At 40.0% G+C, this 15,020-nt stretch overlaps 3 protein-coding genes across 3 annotated transcripts in view; 1 reads left to right on the top strand and 2 right to left on the bottom strand.

Annotated features, from left to right (window-relative positions):
- The first annotated feature begins 1,053 nt into the window (after window positions 1–1,053).
- On the top strand, window positions 1,054–7,609 carry cilp (cartilage intermediate layer protein, nucleotide pyrophosphohydrolase). The gene is made up of 9 exons (XM_085270561.1): window positions 1,054–1,165; window positions 1,932–2,063; window positions 3,037–3,090; window positions 3,240–3,509; window positions 3,652–3,834; window positions 3,942–4,244; window positions 4,363–4,471; window positions 4,555–4,703; window positions 4,803–7,609. Exons 2-9 carry the CDS (start codon window positions 2,000–2,002, stop codon window positions 7,163–7,165), a joined length of 3,495 nt encoding a protein of 1,164 aa, XP_085126687.1. The 5' UTR covers window positions 1,054–1,165; window positions 1,932–1,999; the 3' UTR covers window positions 7,166–7,609.
- Window positions 7,579–12,788, bottom strand: eif3jb (eukaryotic translation initiation factor 3, subunit Jb). Its single transcript, XM_085270568.1, has 8 exons — window positions 12,645–12,788; window positions 12,409–12,497; window positions 10,163–10,220; window positions 9,972–10,069; window positions 9,787–9,883; window positions 9,111–9,281; window positions 8,930–9,003; window positions 7,579–8,744 (listed from the first exon to the last, which is right to left on the bottom strand). The coding sequence occupies exons 1-8, from the start codon at window positions 12,655–12,657 to the stop codon at window positions 8,616–8,618; spliced, it is 729 nt and encodes a 242-aa protein (XP_085126694.1). The 5' UTR covers window positions 12,658–12,788; the 3' UTR covers window positions 7,579–8,615.
- A 1,545-nt stretch (window positions 12,789–14,333) lies between these two features.
- Window positions 14,334–15,020, bottom strand: part of strc1 (stereocilin 1) — a 47,036-nt gene continuing 46,349 nt past the window's right edge. The window contains exon 29 of the mRNA XM_085280638.1: window positions 14,334–15,006. Coding sequence (XP_085136764.1) covers window positions 14,912–15,006 — 95 coding nt within the window. The 3' untranslated portion in view covers window positions 14,334–14,911. The remainder of the gene's footprint in view (window positions 15,007–15,020) is intronic.

Genomic DNA, 15,020 nt, shown 5'->3' with positions numbered 1-15,020 from the left:
TCTGCAGAGCTTTTTTGTTGTTTCAACCTGCAGCTGTTTTCTCTTTTGTCTGGAAAAGCTATAAATACCAAACACCAGACAAAGGTAGCAGCTATCTGGTGAACATAGTGGAGCATTTAGCAGTTAAAGAGCTAGACTTGTCCCTCAGGACTTTGTAGAGACCAAAATCGGGCCCCCAGACTGTACTTTCACTAGGTCAGGAAATAAATGAATGGTAAAATGTTGCTGCTTCCTGGGTACGTGTGTCTATAAGCAGCTGTTTGGTTGCTGAGTCATAAGACGTTTTTTAAAAAATGTGCATTTCTAAATGTTATTATTATCATCTTGTACAAAATAACCAAATCTTCAGTTAGTAGTACGCAATCCATACAGACAAGTAATCCAAGCCTGCATTTGACAGCACCTGTTTAGGTTTCATTTGGTTTCCTCTGCCACCAAAAACTTTCGGCATAATTCTCCTCTCACTGTGTCCTTGATCTAGCAGCTGGTCCAGGGGCACTGCACAGAGGTTGCTCACTGATTACACAACAAAATGGAGATAAATGCACATGCAAACAATTAATTCGCTCAAATCTGCTTCACATCTGAGAGTAAAAAGAAAGAAAAAAGTATAACTGAAGATTTTGTCTTCTTCGAATGGTCAAAATCTGAATTTCTAATTGCTACAAATGCTTTTTTTTTTATTTCTTGTGCCTATCACAAGATTATAAAGTTGATGTGGAATATCTGAATCCCCAGCTCTTCCAGCTTAAGAAGGAAGCATGCAGACTGAGAGCAGAGCAGAGGACAAATGCCCAGATTGACCCTGACAGCACTGATCTTGGGCACGGGGATCGATTTTATTAACACCAGCATGTGTTGAATTTCCCATCTTATATATGTAAGACTATATAATAGCTGTTGTGCGTCATGGCTTTTATAAGAAATGTGATGAATTATAAAGATATTAGTGCAAAGATACTGTGGCACGCTGCCACAGAGGGAGGGGAGGGGGTGTTGGCTGAGGCAAAGAGGGAAGAGGTATAAAGGAGACATGAAGGAGTGTGTTGAACCAGAGGAGGGAAGAACTGAAGAGGAGGAAAGAAATGTGAAACAGAAGTATAACGGGAGAGAAAAGAAGGATATTCTAAGAGAGAAACAAAAACTAAGCTCAGAACAGAGAAAGGTAAGTAAAAATCAGTTTACTGGGCTACACAAATTCATGTGTCACAAGTCTGTTACTAACTGCTGAGACTGCACAGAGATGTGGCAACACTACATCAAAGTGAGCAGCTGTACTTATGGCCGATGTTGGTTGATTATGTTACAGAAAGTGGAGGGTTTATTCAAATTCCAGAGCTTGGAATTTAACTAGTGCCATTTGTGACTGGAATCAGGTGTCTTACCTGTAGCCTTATTCCGGGTTAGTCTTGCTGATACGAGTTTTACTATTAGTCTTTTTTTCTTCATTTCCTTCAACCCATCCATCTCAAGCCTAACTAACGTGTTGTTTCATTAACACTTTCTCTGTTCTTTCATCTTACAAGCAAAGGTGACAAATTAGTCTGCAGTGTACAATTTTTAAAGTGTGCTAATCTGAACCTTCTGTGTGGAGATTTGGACGGTGAGGCCAGTGTTTCAACAGTGGATGCACAAATGTTTGAGTGTTCCCCTGACAAATACTGATGACTAACACAGATGTGTAATCTGAGGGGGAAGGGGGGCTCTGTCCAGCCATGTTTGGGGGGGGGTGTTTCATCCCAAAAGCTAAAAAGATCAAATGTATAATGGTGAATATACTTAAGGACAAATTTTCAATCTAAACATGAACTATTATTTTATTACTTTTGGCAGCTAATGCAATAAGTCAGTTTGAGTGTCAATACATATTTTAAAATTTGGATGGTTTTATCAAACGCTGCTAACATGAAACACTTTTTTCTCCACTGAAGTTCCTTGTGAGAAGCACACATACCAGGGGTGAAAGTTCAAGTGTCAAACGTGGCAGAAGAGTGTGAAAATGTCGCTGAGGTGTCTGTTCATTTTCTTGGGAATCACTGCAGCCACTGTTGTTACAGCTCAAGGTGGGTCTCTCACAAAAAGCTCCTTTTGTCATCATTTGAGTAAAAAGATGATTAAAGAAAAGTTACAAAGCATCACAGCCAGCACGCATTCGCGCATCGTAATGCCGTGTAAAGAGTATAGAGTGCAGTGATTTGCAAACCATTTGATTAGCATGATTGATGACAATGTATCAAATCGTAAACGTTTTTCAAAGTTTTGTGCGGGAAAAAAACATTGATGAAAGCGAAATGTTTGATAAAAGGACGTGACTGCCAAGTTCAGTAATGCTAAAAACATGTGGTGTGTAGTTTAAACTGCAACTGGTCAGTGATTGGGTACTAAAAAAAAAAAAAAACTAGAGGCAGAGTCTTTCACAACTAAAGATGGGGGGCCGGAAGGCTTGACAACTCTGTGAAAGACTGCATGTTCAGAATAACGTTTCTCAACATAAAATTACAAAGAATTTGGGTGTTTCATCTGGAGTCTGTAAGAACATTGACAGAATGTGGAGAAATCTCTGGCCAAAACCACTGCTCAAATGTCTGTGATGTTTAGTATTTCAACAGGCACTGTACTGAACACAAAACTGATTCCGCAGTAAAAATCACTGCATGGTCTCTTACTCTGGCACCAACATCCACACTCAAACTCACTTAAATAATCTTTCTTTCCCGTTCTTATGGGCTGTTTAATAAAGTTTTTAATTTTTTAAATACATTTTAATTCAGTTAATAATTAAGTTTTAACTTAAACTTCAGTTTTCCACTTAAGTGGAAATGAAACATTACATGTATAAAGGCAAATTGACACTACTGAGCCCTGCTCTCAAAAACTGACATAGATGTAACTCTATGTCTGTAAAGCTAGATTTAATGCGTAAAAGCTCAAGTTTTTCAAATATGTTTAGCGCCATCTTCTGTCAATATGGAACATTACATCGCCATGACAAACGTGACATGAGCTAATCAAATGTTTGTGATATGTCCTTTGCAGGATCATGGAGACAAAGTGGCAAAGAGTCTAGTTCTGCTGTCTACCAAACAGAAGGTAACTTTTGTTTCTTAAAAATCCAATAAATTTTCTGACTGATATAAAGTGTTCTTTCTATCGTCTTAAGTTTTATGAGATATGTTGAACACTGTAACAATGAGGTGCTATTAGGACCATATTTATTTCCGCACTCTCTTTGCACATAGATAACTATCAGTGGTCGACATGGTTCAATGTTGATCATCCTGGAGGCCGTGGAGATTATGAACAGCTGGATGCCATTCGTTTCTATTACCGTACCCGTGTATGCGAAACTCCAAAGGCAATCGAAGCCAGAACCACTGAATGGATCCCAGCGCGTGAAACTGGGGAGACGGTCCATGCAGACCCGACTGTGGGCTTCTGGTGCCTGAATGAAGAGCAAGGTCCCCAGCTCAACTGCTCCAACTATGCAGTCCGTTTCCTATGTCCAAAAGGTTTGGCCATGAACATTTTTTTTCTGTTTGCCTCTGTGCAGTAAAAAAGATCTATTTTTTTTTTGTTTGTTAAATTTTTTTTTTCATAATCTAAGTAAAATTACTTTTCAGAGTACTTCTATTTTTTTTTTCTTTCCCCCAGCACACAACAGTATTAACATTCAGGGAACCTGGGGACCATGGTCAGACTGGAGCCCATGTCCTGCCCTCTGTGGCCAAGTGGGGGTGCAACTTCGCCATCGAAATTGTCAATCTGACTCGCTGCTGTGCAGTGGGCCAAAATTAGATGGGAAAGCATGTAATGGACCTGAGTGCCCAAAGACAGGTGAAAAAAAAGGCTTAATTAGGCTACACAGATAATAACATAGCACATATATGCAATTACAAATTTGTTACTAATAAACTTTTTCTTGTTTTTATGTTACTCCTTAGCTTGTTCCCTGCAGTGTGTGATGGGGCAAGCAAACTCTGACTGTGAATGCATGTGTGAAGAACACACAATGTTGGGTTCTGTACGCAGCGCTGGTGGTCTTGTCGCCAAAGGGGCCGCCATCCTTCGCTCTGGCAAATTCCTTACCCTTACAGACCACAATGGACATTTCCGCATACCCAATATCTGCCCTGATGGCAACACAACCCTGACTGTCAGGCTCAAGGGCCATGCCCCCCTTGATGTTGTTGTGCCCAAGAGCAGTGAGCGTACCTCTGTCCTCAGCGTCCAGCTAAAAAGAGCCGGTAGATGTCTATAGAATTACTTGTGGATCCAAATATGAAAGAATAATTCTGAACTGCATATTTACTAAAGTACAATCTGTTTAACATGTAGAGGTAATATTTTATTTCTGTTTTTTAGAGAAACTTCATGTGTTGAGCAATCCTGAAAGCAAGGTCAGGAGGGCAGGACAAAGTGCTGCCTTCTGCTGCAAAGTTGCAGGAACGCCACAGCCGGATGCATACCAATGGTAGGACTAATTATATTGGAATTTTAGACAGTAGACATGTTGAACTCCTATTGAATTATTTCATTTGTTTTGTAAACCAACAGGTTTCACAATAACACTCTCATGGAGAAGGAGTCAGAAAGCACCTTGGTCATAAGAGATCTGCATCCAGAGCAGTCTGGAGAATACTACTGCAGAGCAAGTGGTCCAACTGGAGCCATTAAGACTAAAACAGCTACTCTCAGGATCTTAGGTGCAGTATTAATTAAGTGAAAACACGTGCTGAATACACAGAAGTGAGAATTTTAGTATACGCAAACTAAATCATTTTAATTTCTTCATCTAAACACAGGCAGAGATGAGCATTCATGCAACCCTAAACCTGAATCCCACCTCATCCGCCTTCCACACGACTGCTTCCAAAACAGTACCAACTCATTCTACTACGATGTGGGCAAGTGTCCCCCAAGTACATGTGCTGAACAGCTCGACAATGGTATCAGGTGCAAAGACAAAGTGGCTTATTGCTGCAGTGTGGCAAAAATGGAGGAAAGACAGCTAACATGTCAGGGCTACCAACTGCCCACCATGGTGGTGACCAAGTGTGGCTGCCAGAAATGTGTGGACACTAAGTCCATTGTGCATGGTAGGGCCATTGCTGCAGACAATGGAGAACCAATGCGGTTTGGTCATATTTTTATGAATGGAGTCAGAATTAGTCGTACAGGCTACAAAGGAACCTTCTCTATCCAAATCCCCCAAGATACAGAGAGGCTAGTATTAACCTTCATGGACAACATGCAGAAATTTGTCAACACCACAAAAGTGCTTCCATTTAACACCAAAGGTGGGGCTGTTTACCATGAGATAAAACTTCTCAGAAAAAAAGCCCCTGTGACAATCAGCTCCACAGAAACCAATACTCTTGAGCTTGGGGAGGTAGAGAGCCAGGAGCCAATGGTTCAAATCCAGATTCCTCCCTATTCCTTCTACAAGGAAAATGGCGAAGTCTTCACGGGTAACGTCAGTGCTAGTGTAACATTTCTCGACCCCAGAGACATCTCCACAGCTGCCGCAGCTCAAAGTGATCTAAATTTTATCGGAGATGAAGGTGATACCATGCCACTGAGGACCTATGGCATGTTTTCAGTTGACTTTAGAGGTGAAGAAAACAATGAGCCACTGAATGCAGGTGAAGTAAAGGTTTCACTGGACTCTACTCAGGTTCAGATGTCAGAGCACCTCAACACCATGAAGCTGTGGTCACTGAACCCTGAAACTGGTCTGTGGGAGGAGGAGGGGAGTCTGCAGGTGGAGAAGAAGAAAAGAGGCAAAAGGGAGGAGAGAACATTTTTGATTGGTAACATGGAGATCAGAGAAAGGCGACTGTTTAACTTGGATGTCCCAGAGAACCGTAGGTGTTATGTGAAAGTTCGGGCTTTCCGCAGTGAACGGTTCATGCCCAGCGAGCAGGTGGAAGGAGTTGTGATCAGTCTCATAAATATGGAGCCCAAAGCTGGCTACTCCACCAATCCCCGTGCCTGGGGCCGATTTGATAGTGTGGTCACTGGTCCCAATGGAGCTTGTCTTCCTGCTTTCTGCGATGAACAGAAAGCTGACGCCTATACCGCCTATATCATGGCCAACCTCGGTGGAGAGGAACTGGAGGCTGTCCCGTCTGCTCCCAAATTCAATCCCAACCTCATTGGAGTGCCTCAGCCTTACCTTGGTAAACTAAACTACATGCGATCTGACCACGAGGACCCCAGAGTGAAGAAGACAGCATTCAGCATCAATGTAGCAAAACCAAGCCCCAACACAGCCGAGGAAGGTAACGGACCAGTGTACCCATTTGAGAACTTGAAAGAATGTGAGGAGGCCCCATTTAGTGCAGCACACTTCCGGTTCTCAAGAGTCGAAGGAGATCGCTACGATTACAACACAGTGCCCTTTAATGAAGATGACCCCATGAGCTGGACGGAGGATTACCTAAGTTGGTGGCCCAAGCCTATGGAATACCGGGCCTGCTACATCAAGGTCAAAATCAACAGCCCGCATGAGATCAATGTGCGGTCCCACAACATGGGCGGTACCCATCCCAAGACCGTAGGCCAGTTGTACGGCCTTCGAGACACTCGCAGCATTCGCGACATGGACCAGACATCTGTTTCAGCAGTGTGTCTGGAATTCAAGTGCAGTGGGATGCTGTACGATCAGGAACGTGTAGATCGTACACTGGTGAAGGTGATCCCACAAGGAAGCTGCAAGAGAGATCATGTCAACTCAATGCTTCAGGAGTATTTAGTCAACCACCTGCCCCTAGCTGTCAACAATGACACCAATGAGTTCACCATGCTGGCGCCTCTTGACCCTCTGGGCCATAACTACGGAATTTATACGGTGACAGACCAGGATCCCCGCACAGCCAAAGAAATTGCACTTGGCCGCTGCTTTGACGGTACTTCTGACGCCACATCTCGGGTCATGAAAACCAATGAGGGCATAGCGCTAACGTTTATTTGTGGAGACCGTGAGGTTACACGCCAGAACGTCTTTCAAACAATGCAGCGCTCTCAAGGTCAGACAGTAGGAACAAACATCGTGAGAGGGGAAAGCAGGCAGAACCAGCGCCGGCAGAGGGCAAACGCACCACGCAGCAGTCGTAGACGTAGCACCAGAAACCCTGAGGGAAAACGTACAAAAGCCAGAAACTAGACAAGAGGAGACCTAGGAACAACATGAAGACCAGACGATGACTTGCTAAAATGAAACCAGATGGTGTTAACATGTTTTTGTTTATACATCCATAAATATCCCCCACCCCCACTTGAAGAGTAACTAAACTGTTATGCTAATTTCTTGCATCTTCATCTCAAGGAATATGTAATGTTTCTTCCTCTCACTTTACATTACTGTGGCAAATATTTACTTGAAAATGTAAATAGAGTATTTATTACACAAGTATTATCATCTTTCCAACTGTACTATAAACAAGGACAAAAACAATATTTTTTTGACCAGTGATTTATTAAATTAGATGCTTATAAAACACTGCAGATGCTGTATCTTCCACATTGTATGTATCCAATTGTCCATGTAACATTTAAACTGGTCAACTGCTTAAAAAGAAAAAAAAAAAAAAAAAAGACAGGAGAAAAACTCTCCTTTCAGCCAACTGTAGCCCATATGAAGACATGGTGGGGTGAAGCCCATAAGCCCCCGCTCCTCATCACACTTGATACAAGCCTGCAGAAGCAACAATTAGGAGACCAGTTGTAGCAAGTTAATCCACTTGCCTGATCCATACTTTTTTTGCATTAGTAGAAATCAATTAGTAATTTTCTGTCATGCACAAAAAACAAAACAAACAAACAAACAAAAACAAAAAAAACTAAGTACTGTTTGCTCCATATTTTCAAGGATATTCCAGAGATATCAAGAGAATGGCTGTGAGGTTTTAAAGTCACATTTATTATACTTCTCTATCCCTTTTATCTTACAGTGAATGTTGTGTGCTCTCTGCAAGCTTACAACTACTACGTTCATATTGCGTCAGTCAACCTTTCCAGAAATAAAGATGAATAATGGACTGAATAATTGTCTGCATTTGGCAACTGAAGTTATAGATACTATATACACTTGCCTGTAAGAAAATCATCCACAGGTAAGTGAGACCTATAATATATACATGACATTCTGTTTAAAGGATTTGCATAGAACCATGTGTTTCTATGTCACTAGACTTATAACTGCAATACTGTATCTGACATTTTGACAGGAGCAACATTTAATTTAAAAAGAAACAAAAAAACAAAAAAACAAAAAACAAGCCCTGCAAAACTCAGATAACAGCAGTTATGGTAGTATTCTCCGTTGTAGCAGGGTCGAGCAACAGATTCCGCGTGATTTGTTTGTGAGTTGAGGCTGAATGAGAGAGAAAAGGCAATTCCATTTGCATGGAAGGAGAAAAGAAGAAGAAGAAGAAAAAAACCGTGAGTGGCGAGACTGGATGCTCCCTGGTATAGTCCCTCTGGTCACTGAAGCAAAATGAAGGGGGCAAGACACAGTTCAGATTTTCCAGGATGGCACTGGACAGCATGAGAAGGTACAGCTGCATTTCTGACAGTCGGGAGAAGGGGAAAGGGCAGTAGTGATGAAGCCAGTGTCACATGAAGTCCTCATAGTCTTGGGCGTAGCCTCCATCAAACGCTGCATAGTCAAGGTCATCTTTGAGCTGTGCTTTCAAACCACCTCCAGCTAAGACCCCCTTCTTCTTCTTTTTTCCTTTGTTTTGCTGTAGAAGGCAAATAAAAGCGACTTAAACTAAATACATATATATTTGAAAACGACTATATAACTACAAACTTTTGCCAGAGTTTACTTTTTATGATTGGACATCGAGTAAGTATTGGGTGAGTAGCACCCCCTGCTGAATAGAAACTTAATTAACTTAATAAATGCAAGCATGCAGTCACTTACTTTTTCTTGTTTCTGTTTTTCACTAAGTAGGACTGACAGGGAATTACTGATTTTCTTCAAGTCATCTACTTCCACTGTAAGAGGAAGAAAAATAAGTAGTTATTGGACAAGCCCAGTGCATTTTTAATTTAAGACAAGTGTAATAAAAAATGTTCAGTAAAAGCAGGAAAAAAAGACTTACATGAAATACAAAGTTCCCGAAACAATGACTCCAAGAAACTTGAATAATGCACAGATTTTTCAAACTGGGTTATCTTTTCTTTTAGCATTTTTTCAAACTCTGTGAAGTCTTCTTTGGAAGATGGACACATGGCATCAATTCCAGTGACACTGTTTGAAGTGCTGCCAACACCTGAAAAATATTTAAAGGTCACCATTACATACATTAATCACAACAAGATGAACAATATCAGGTCTCAAAAATCCCATATCTGTAGTATATACTTTTGTTAGACATGCGGCAGTTTAAAAAACACAGAGTCTACAGCATCAGGACCACAAAACACAAATATTTTCCTCAAATCACAGCTTTCCCAAAGCATGTGTAAAGATCTTACTTAAAGCTTCAGCTTTTAGAGTCCACTCTAAACATTTTACAGATAATAGAATGGTGCATTGTTCCTTTGGAGGTGAGGTATAGTATGTGGCATCTACAGCAGGATTACTGGGACATCTGTGTAAAATGTAAAACCCAAACAAGTATTTAAGCCTTTTAAGTCTTAGTTAAATGTTAACTACAAGCAACAGCGACTAATGTATTGCAAACTAAATGTATTGCATCAGTTATACAACCTGATTTTGTGGAAGACCTCATATTCTTGATAAAAAAAAAGTTTCTACACCTGATCCGGTCTTACCAAAAGCATCTTTTGCTAGCTCCAAGTCTGCGTCTTCCTGTAATTTCTTCACTCTTAATTTTTCTGCCAGCTGTTCTTCAAGAGTGAGCTCGTCTTCCTGTAAATAAAAATGTAAGAGTTAAGATATTATTAGAGATAAACGAGCATAGAGTCAGAAGGTTTACAGATGAGAAAGTGGGACTTACTTCTTGCTGTTCCACTGCCTCCTGTTGTTTCTTCTTCATCCGGTTTTCTTTCTCTTTTATCTTTTCACTAAGCTTTTTCTTTTCAGAAACCTTTGGTTCTGCAAATTAAAATAATGACATAAGAAACATAAAATCATTCAGTAATCAAGTATAATCCATTAGTGAAAGGCAAGCGGTACTGGAGTACAAACCTGGTTTCTTCACATCTGTTTTTTTCTCTTCATCTTCTTCATCATCGTCCCAGTTGTCCTGTGAACACAGAACGTAATGTGTGTAATTGTTGCCTTTTTATTAATATCTATGCTAGAAGTTATAAATATATAGCCAAAGATGTACAATATAACCAAAAATAAACAAAACAAAAAAACAAACAATAACAATTTTTTTCTGAGCAACATCTTAACACCTACAGAGTTAGACAACTTTACGAATGTAAGTTAGTTCAAAGGCTGCAATCAGTCAGAATTTTTATTTTAAAATAACAAAAAATCTAAACTTTTTAAAACTAAAATGATCAGTTATCGACATGCAACAGCTGCCACTTCATTTTCTGAAGATGAATAACTTTTGTTCTACCTCTTGTTCAAAATATTCTAGTCCTGATTACACTGGTGCAGATGTATATAAGCTGGATCGATCAATGTTACTGATCCAACAAGGGTAATAACTGTGTTACAGTACCAGGATAAAGAATAAAAATAGTACAGTCTACAGTCAACTTAAAGTACCACATGCACACAGTGAGTGCTTAATACTGTGTGATAATGCAGAACTTGTATATATTAAACAGTGGTTAAGAATCAAAAAAATATAACAACATTAAAGCTTAAGATTCTGTAATTCATGACAATGAGTTACGAGTTATGACATCAGTGTTAATTTATTAATTTTATCCTTTTTGGCTCCTACCTCAAAGCACACTGTGCGCTGTCGATCTTATGTGCTGCACAATAATGTATAATATTTAGTATTTACTGTTATATTCACATAGATCATTGTGATGATGTCGTTTATTATATTGCTCTCTTTTTCTTTACTTGTTTTCTCTTTTTTCTTTCTCAACAGGTGATCCAGGTGATTGATATATGCATTTGTCTGTTTGTTTTGTTGGTTTTTGCCCCTTATCACCATCCCTCTTCCCCGCCCGTTCACCTATAAATTATTAATTTATAGGTGATGACTCTTCAGACATCACTTGGGTTGTGATCCTGTAGATTGCTGTCTTATATTAAGATCCACCTTAAGTGTCACTACAAATAAATGTAATCCTATCCAAGAAGACACTAATTTCTAACTGAAATATCCAATACTTTAAACTGTGAATTACTACACAATAAACATTTGACAACCGGCCTGTTGCATTTCCAGCAGGTTATGAACAACAACAACAGCAGCAGCAGGATGAAAGTCGCCTGGGAATAAATGTAATTATCTTGAGTAAAAATTAACTTTGTGCTATTGTCTTATTTCCACAAAAATCTTAACCCTTCTTCCTAAACAATGACCATTTTGTACTACAGTGGACATAAAACCACCAGGCTCTTCAGTCTGGACGCCATATGCGACAGAAAACGGGAGAACTGAAGAGGCCTCTGCCAGCACTTTCCACAGGATCAATTATCTGAGGCTTCTGGACAGAGACTGTGCCAGCTTTCACGTAGCAGCCACCTGTATTACGGTATCAGCTGAACAGCGGCTTCCTACTGCCTGCTGTAAAGTCGGAAAGTTCCAGGCCTAGTTCTTGGCTGAGTTGAGTCATCAACCCAATGGATGATTTCATCTGAATGGGGCTAAAGTTGGTTAGCACGCTAACGCCGCCTCATACTCAACGTGACTCAAGCTGTGGGTTTGCCAGAGTAGACATAATTATGCTAATCTCCAATAATCGTTTAATGTAACTAAATCTGTGTAATAATGGGATGGACCTGTATATTAGGAACACATGACCAAATCACTCAATACTGAGGTTACCCAACATTAAAGCTTATTTACAGACGCAACAATACACGAGAGCTAGCAGACTAGCTAGCTCAAGTGGCCCGTCCGGTGAGAGATTTGCTTCAAGCACCGCTATCAAAATTCATGACACCAAGAGAAGTAGAAAACACTACTAACGTCCAAAATTTGATTAAACCCATAAGTATGAACTGGCACGCCATTATTCAGTTTGTTAACAATACGTTTGAATGACTGAAACTCGAATACCAGCATACCGTTAGCTGAGCTAGAGTTTCCAGAGGCTGCCTGTTGGAGCCACATGAGTTAGCATAAAGCTAACAGGGGTTCGGAGGTTCGGACTGACAGGCGACGAGAAACCACGACGAAGCGTGGCATTACATCCTATCGCTTTCTCGGTCAGCTAACAGCTCGCAAACAACCGGTGGCCGATTTTAAAAAGCGGCTCAGACTGTACCGAGTGTTCGTCACGATATTGTACCTTAACATCTTCATCTTCGTCCTCGCCTTCCCATTTGTCCAGCGCTGCCGCCTTTTTAATCGGTTCCTCCGGCTCGAAGTTGTCAGCGTCTGTAAAAACAACAACATGAGAGTCGTTAGGTCAGTCCACATCTGACACCCGGAGTTAACAATGAGAGGTGTATTAGGCCCTTAAAACACCGAGTGCGACAAGTAAATGTTGTACAGATAGCCATCCTTCCCAACTTAGTTTCTCACCCCAGTCCGCCATGTTGGCTGTGTTGCTTGTGTTTGACAGGCTCGCTGTACAGTCAGTGCAGCAGCCCGTTGGCCACGTTCAGAAACAGCTCCCACCTTCTGGGCGGCACTCCGGCCTTATCTAATGTCCACGGAGCACTTTCAGCACAACGACCCCGATATAACTAATCTCATCACGCCTTTATTTATTTCAATTGTAAACATGAGACGCTACAAGCTAGCTGAAGCCAAGTTCCACACATTTTTAAGTCGAGCATTGTAAAATAAATGTGTTAAAAGTACATTTTACATAATTCTTACATAAAGAGTCAAAACCTATTCTTAATCTCTTTTGGATACATTTGGATACACTACATATTATTTTAATCGAAGAAAAATAATTAATAATAAGCCTTAATTTTAACTGAATCTCATAAGGGAGTATAATAAAGTATATACATTAAAAATAGTTTTTAATCATTCTTGTGGAGAAAGCGCAGTGCCTCAGATGTATGATATTGATGGGAATTGAAATGGAAATGGTGATCAATAATTCCTCAGCGATATATTAAAATAAATAATATTTTTGAAGGAGCAAGGTTGAGCTGGAAAGGATGTGCAGCAGGTTAGGGTGATTGAGATAGAGATGGAAATGTAGTAATGAATAAAGTTTGCTGAGAAAGTGGAAAGGCTACTTTGAGGAGCTCATGAATGACGAAAATGAGAGAAAGTTGAGGATAGATGGAGGACAGTGAATGAGGAAGTGCAGAGGATTAGTAAAGAGGAAGCAAGGAAAACTATAAATAGGATGAAGAGTGAAAAGGCAGTTGGTCCAGATGACATAACTGTGGAGGAGACATCCAGGAGAGGGGGCAGTGGACCAGATTAGAGTGTGAGAGGATGCCTAGGGGATGGAGAAGAATTGTACTAGCACCCATTTTTAAAAATAAGAGTGATGTACGACCCCTAAATGAAGCAACTGAAAGAAGAAAAGGAATTCTTTATACGACCCTTGCAAATGTGATTAATATCCAATTACCTATTGCAAAAAATCTAGTTTCATACACTCTTTCTTTTTTTTCTTTTTTTTCTTTTTTTTTTTTGGCCTGTCCCGTTTGGCTCTTTTGCCATCAGAATTGTTGTCTAAAGGCAAAGAAAGATGCCCAACGGATTTACTTTACCAAACTGACCATCCCAGCCTTGCCGTAATGGTCCATTACCTATAATATCCAATTACCTATTGCAAAAAATCTAGTTTCATACACTCTTTCTGTTTCATCATCAGTGATCATGATTTTGACTTCATTCCTTATTTGTCTGTTACTAAATATGATAAGCTTTGTTTTGATCTGATTTATTGCTCATTTCAACTGTATTCAGAAGCTATTCCAAACTTTTTCTACGGTATAAACAGTTTAGAGCCCTCCTTGTTGAACCTCACAATGAAACCGGAGTTATTATTTATTTGCACACAGTGGTATCTATCAATGTGGTAGCTATTTAACCAATGTGCCATCCCGTTGATACCGTTATCTCCGGTTTTATCTTTAGTAATCTGTCATCTCTAGTGTCAAATGCTTTTTGAATGGTGAACAGAACTGTGGGTAAGACTCAGCTCTGTTAACAAGCAATAAAGCAATAAAAAGAGTCAATCAGAGGTAGATTGGTTCAGTTTATTGATCATTTAGATTCATTTTAATCACACCACCAATTGTGCACAACAGTACAAAACTCACAGCAACAACAGATCAAAGTTGATCAATACTAATACAATCAGGCCCTACTAAGTATTGTTTTGTAATCAAGATAACTCAAAATAGACAGATATATAGAAAGTGTTATCACTATTACTCACATAAACCTATAGTTCCCCAAAAATAAATAACTTTGTACAACAGATTTCTCTCATAATAACTGCACAACAATTATATTCTAACCTTTATCATTTTTAAGTATTATTTCTAGGTATGGCATCCCTGAGAAGGATATATATGGGACAGTGTTTAGATAGGTTTGTACAAAAATAAATAAATAGTCTAGGATCTGTGGGTATTAGATAGACTTGCTGATTAAAACAAACAGCTCCTACTCTCTCAAACTGTTAACTTTGTTCTTTCAGTGCTAAATGTTGATGGTAAAGTAATAGTTATGCAAGATCAATTACAGTGTTGGTAAAAAGAGTACGGAAAGCTTTAAATGCTGTTTATTTCAAAGAAATACAGCATTGCGCAGAAAGACAATCATCATGTGGATGAGGGGGTCTCCTGATTCGGCTGGGGTGAACGAGGTCATGTGTCAGGGCAGAGCAGGACGGTCAGCAGCATCAGCAGTCCCAATAAGAGACACAGGGGGCTGTGGCTCAACGCCAACCCCAGTGACCTCCCTACAGGAATTCAG

This window comes from Mchenga conophoros, linkage group LG1 (assembly GCF_057382185.1).
Source record: "Mchenga conophoros isolate Kocher_MC1m ecotype Shallow Benthic linkage group LG1, M_conophoros_male_GT1.1, whole genome shotgun sequence".
NCBI classification, from domain to species: domain Eukaryota; kingdom Metazoa; phylum Chordata; class Actinopteri; order Cichliformes; family Cichlidae; genus Mchenga; species Mchenga conophoros.
This window is presented reverse-complemented; position numbering and strand designations above follow the sequence as displayed.

What these genes read in the sequence shown, in the direction of transcription:
- cilp (XM_085270561.1), top strand. Translation starts at nt 2,000, where the DNA reads ATGTCGCTGAGGTGTCTGTTCATTTTCTTGGGAATCACTGCAGCCACT. An exon ending in ACCTGAGTGCCCAAAGACAG is followed by an intron (nt 3,835 to 3,941) that starts GTGAAAAAAAAG and finishes GTTACTCCTTAG; the next exon opens with CTTGTTCCCTGCAGTGTGTG. An exon ending in AGCTACTCTCAGGATCTTAG is followed by an intron (nt 4,704 to 4,802) that starts GTGCAGTATTAA and finishes ATCTAAACACAG; the next exon opens with GCAGAGATGAGCATTCATGC.
- eif3jb (XM_085270568.1), bottom strand. An exon ending in GCTAGCAAAAGATGCTTTTG is followed by an intron (nt 9,282 to 9,786) that starts GTAAGACCGGAT and finishes AATATTTTTCAG; the next exon opens with GTGTTGGCAGCACTTCAAAC. An exon ending in AAAAACAGAAACAAGAAAAA is followed by an intron (nt 8,745 to 8,929) that starts GTAAGTGACTGC and finishes TGCCTTCTACAG; the next exon opens with CAAAACAAAGGAAAAAAGAA.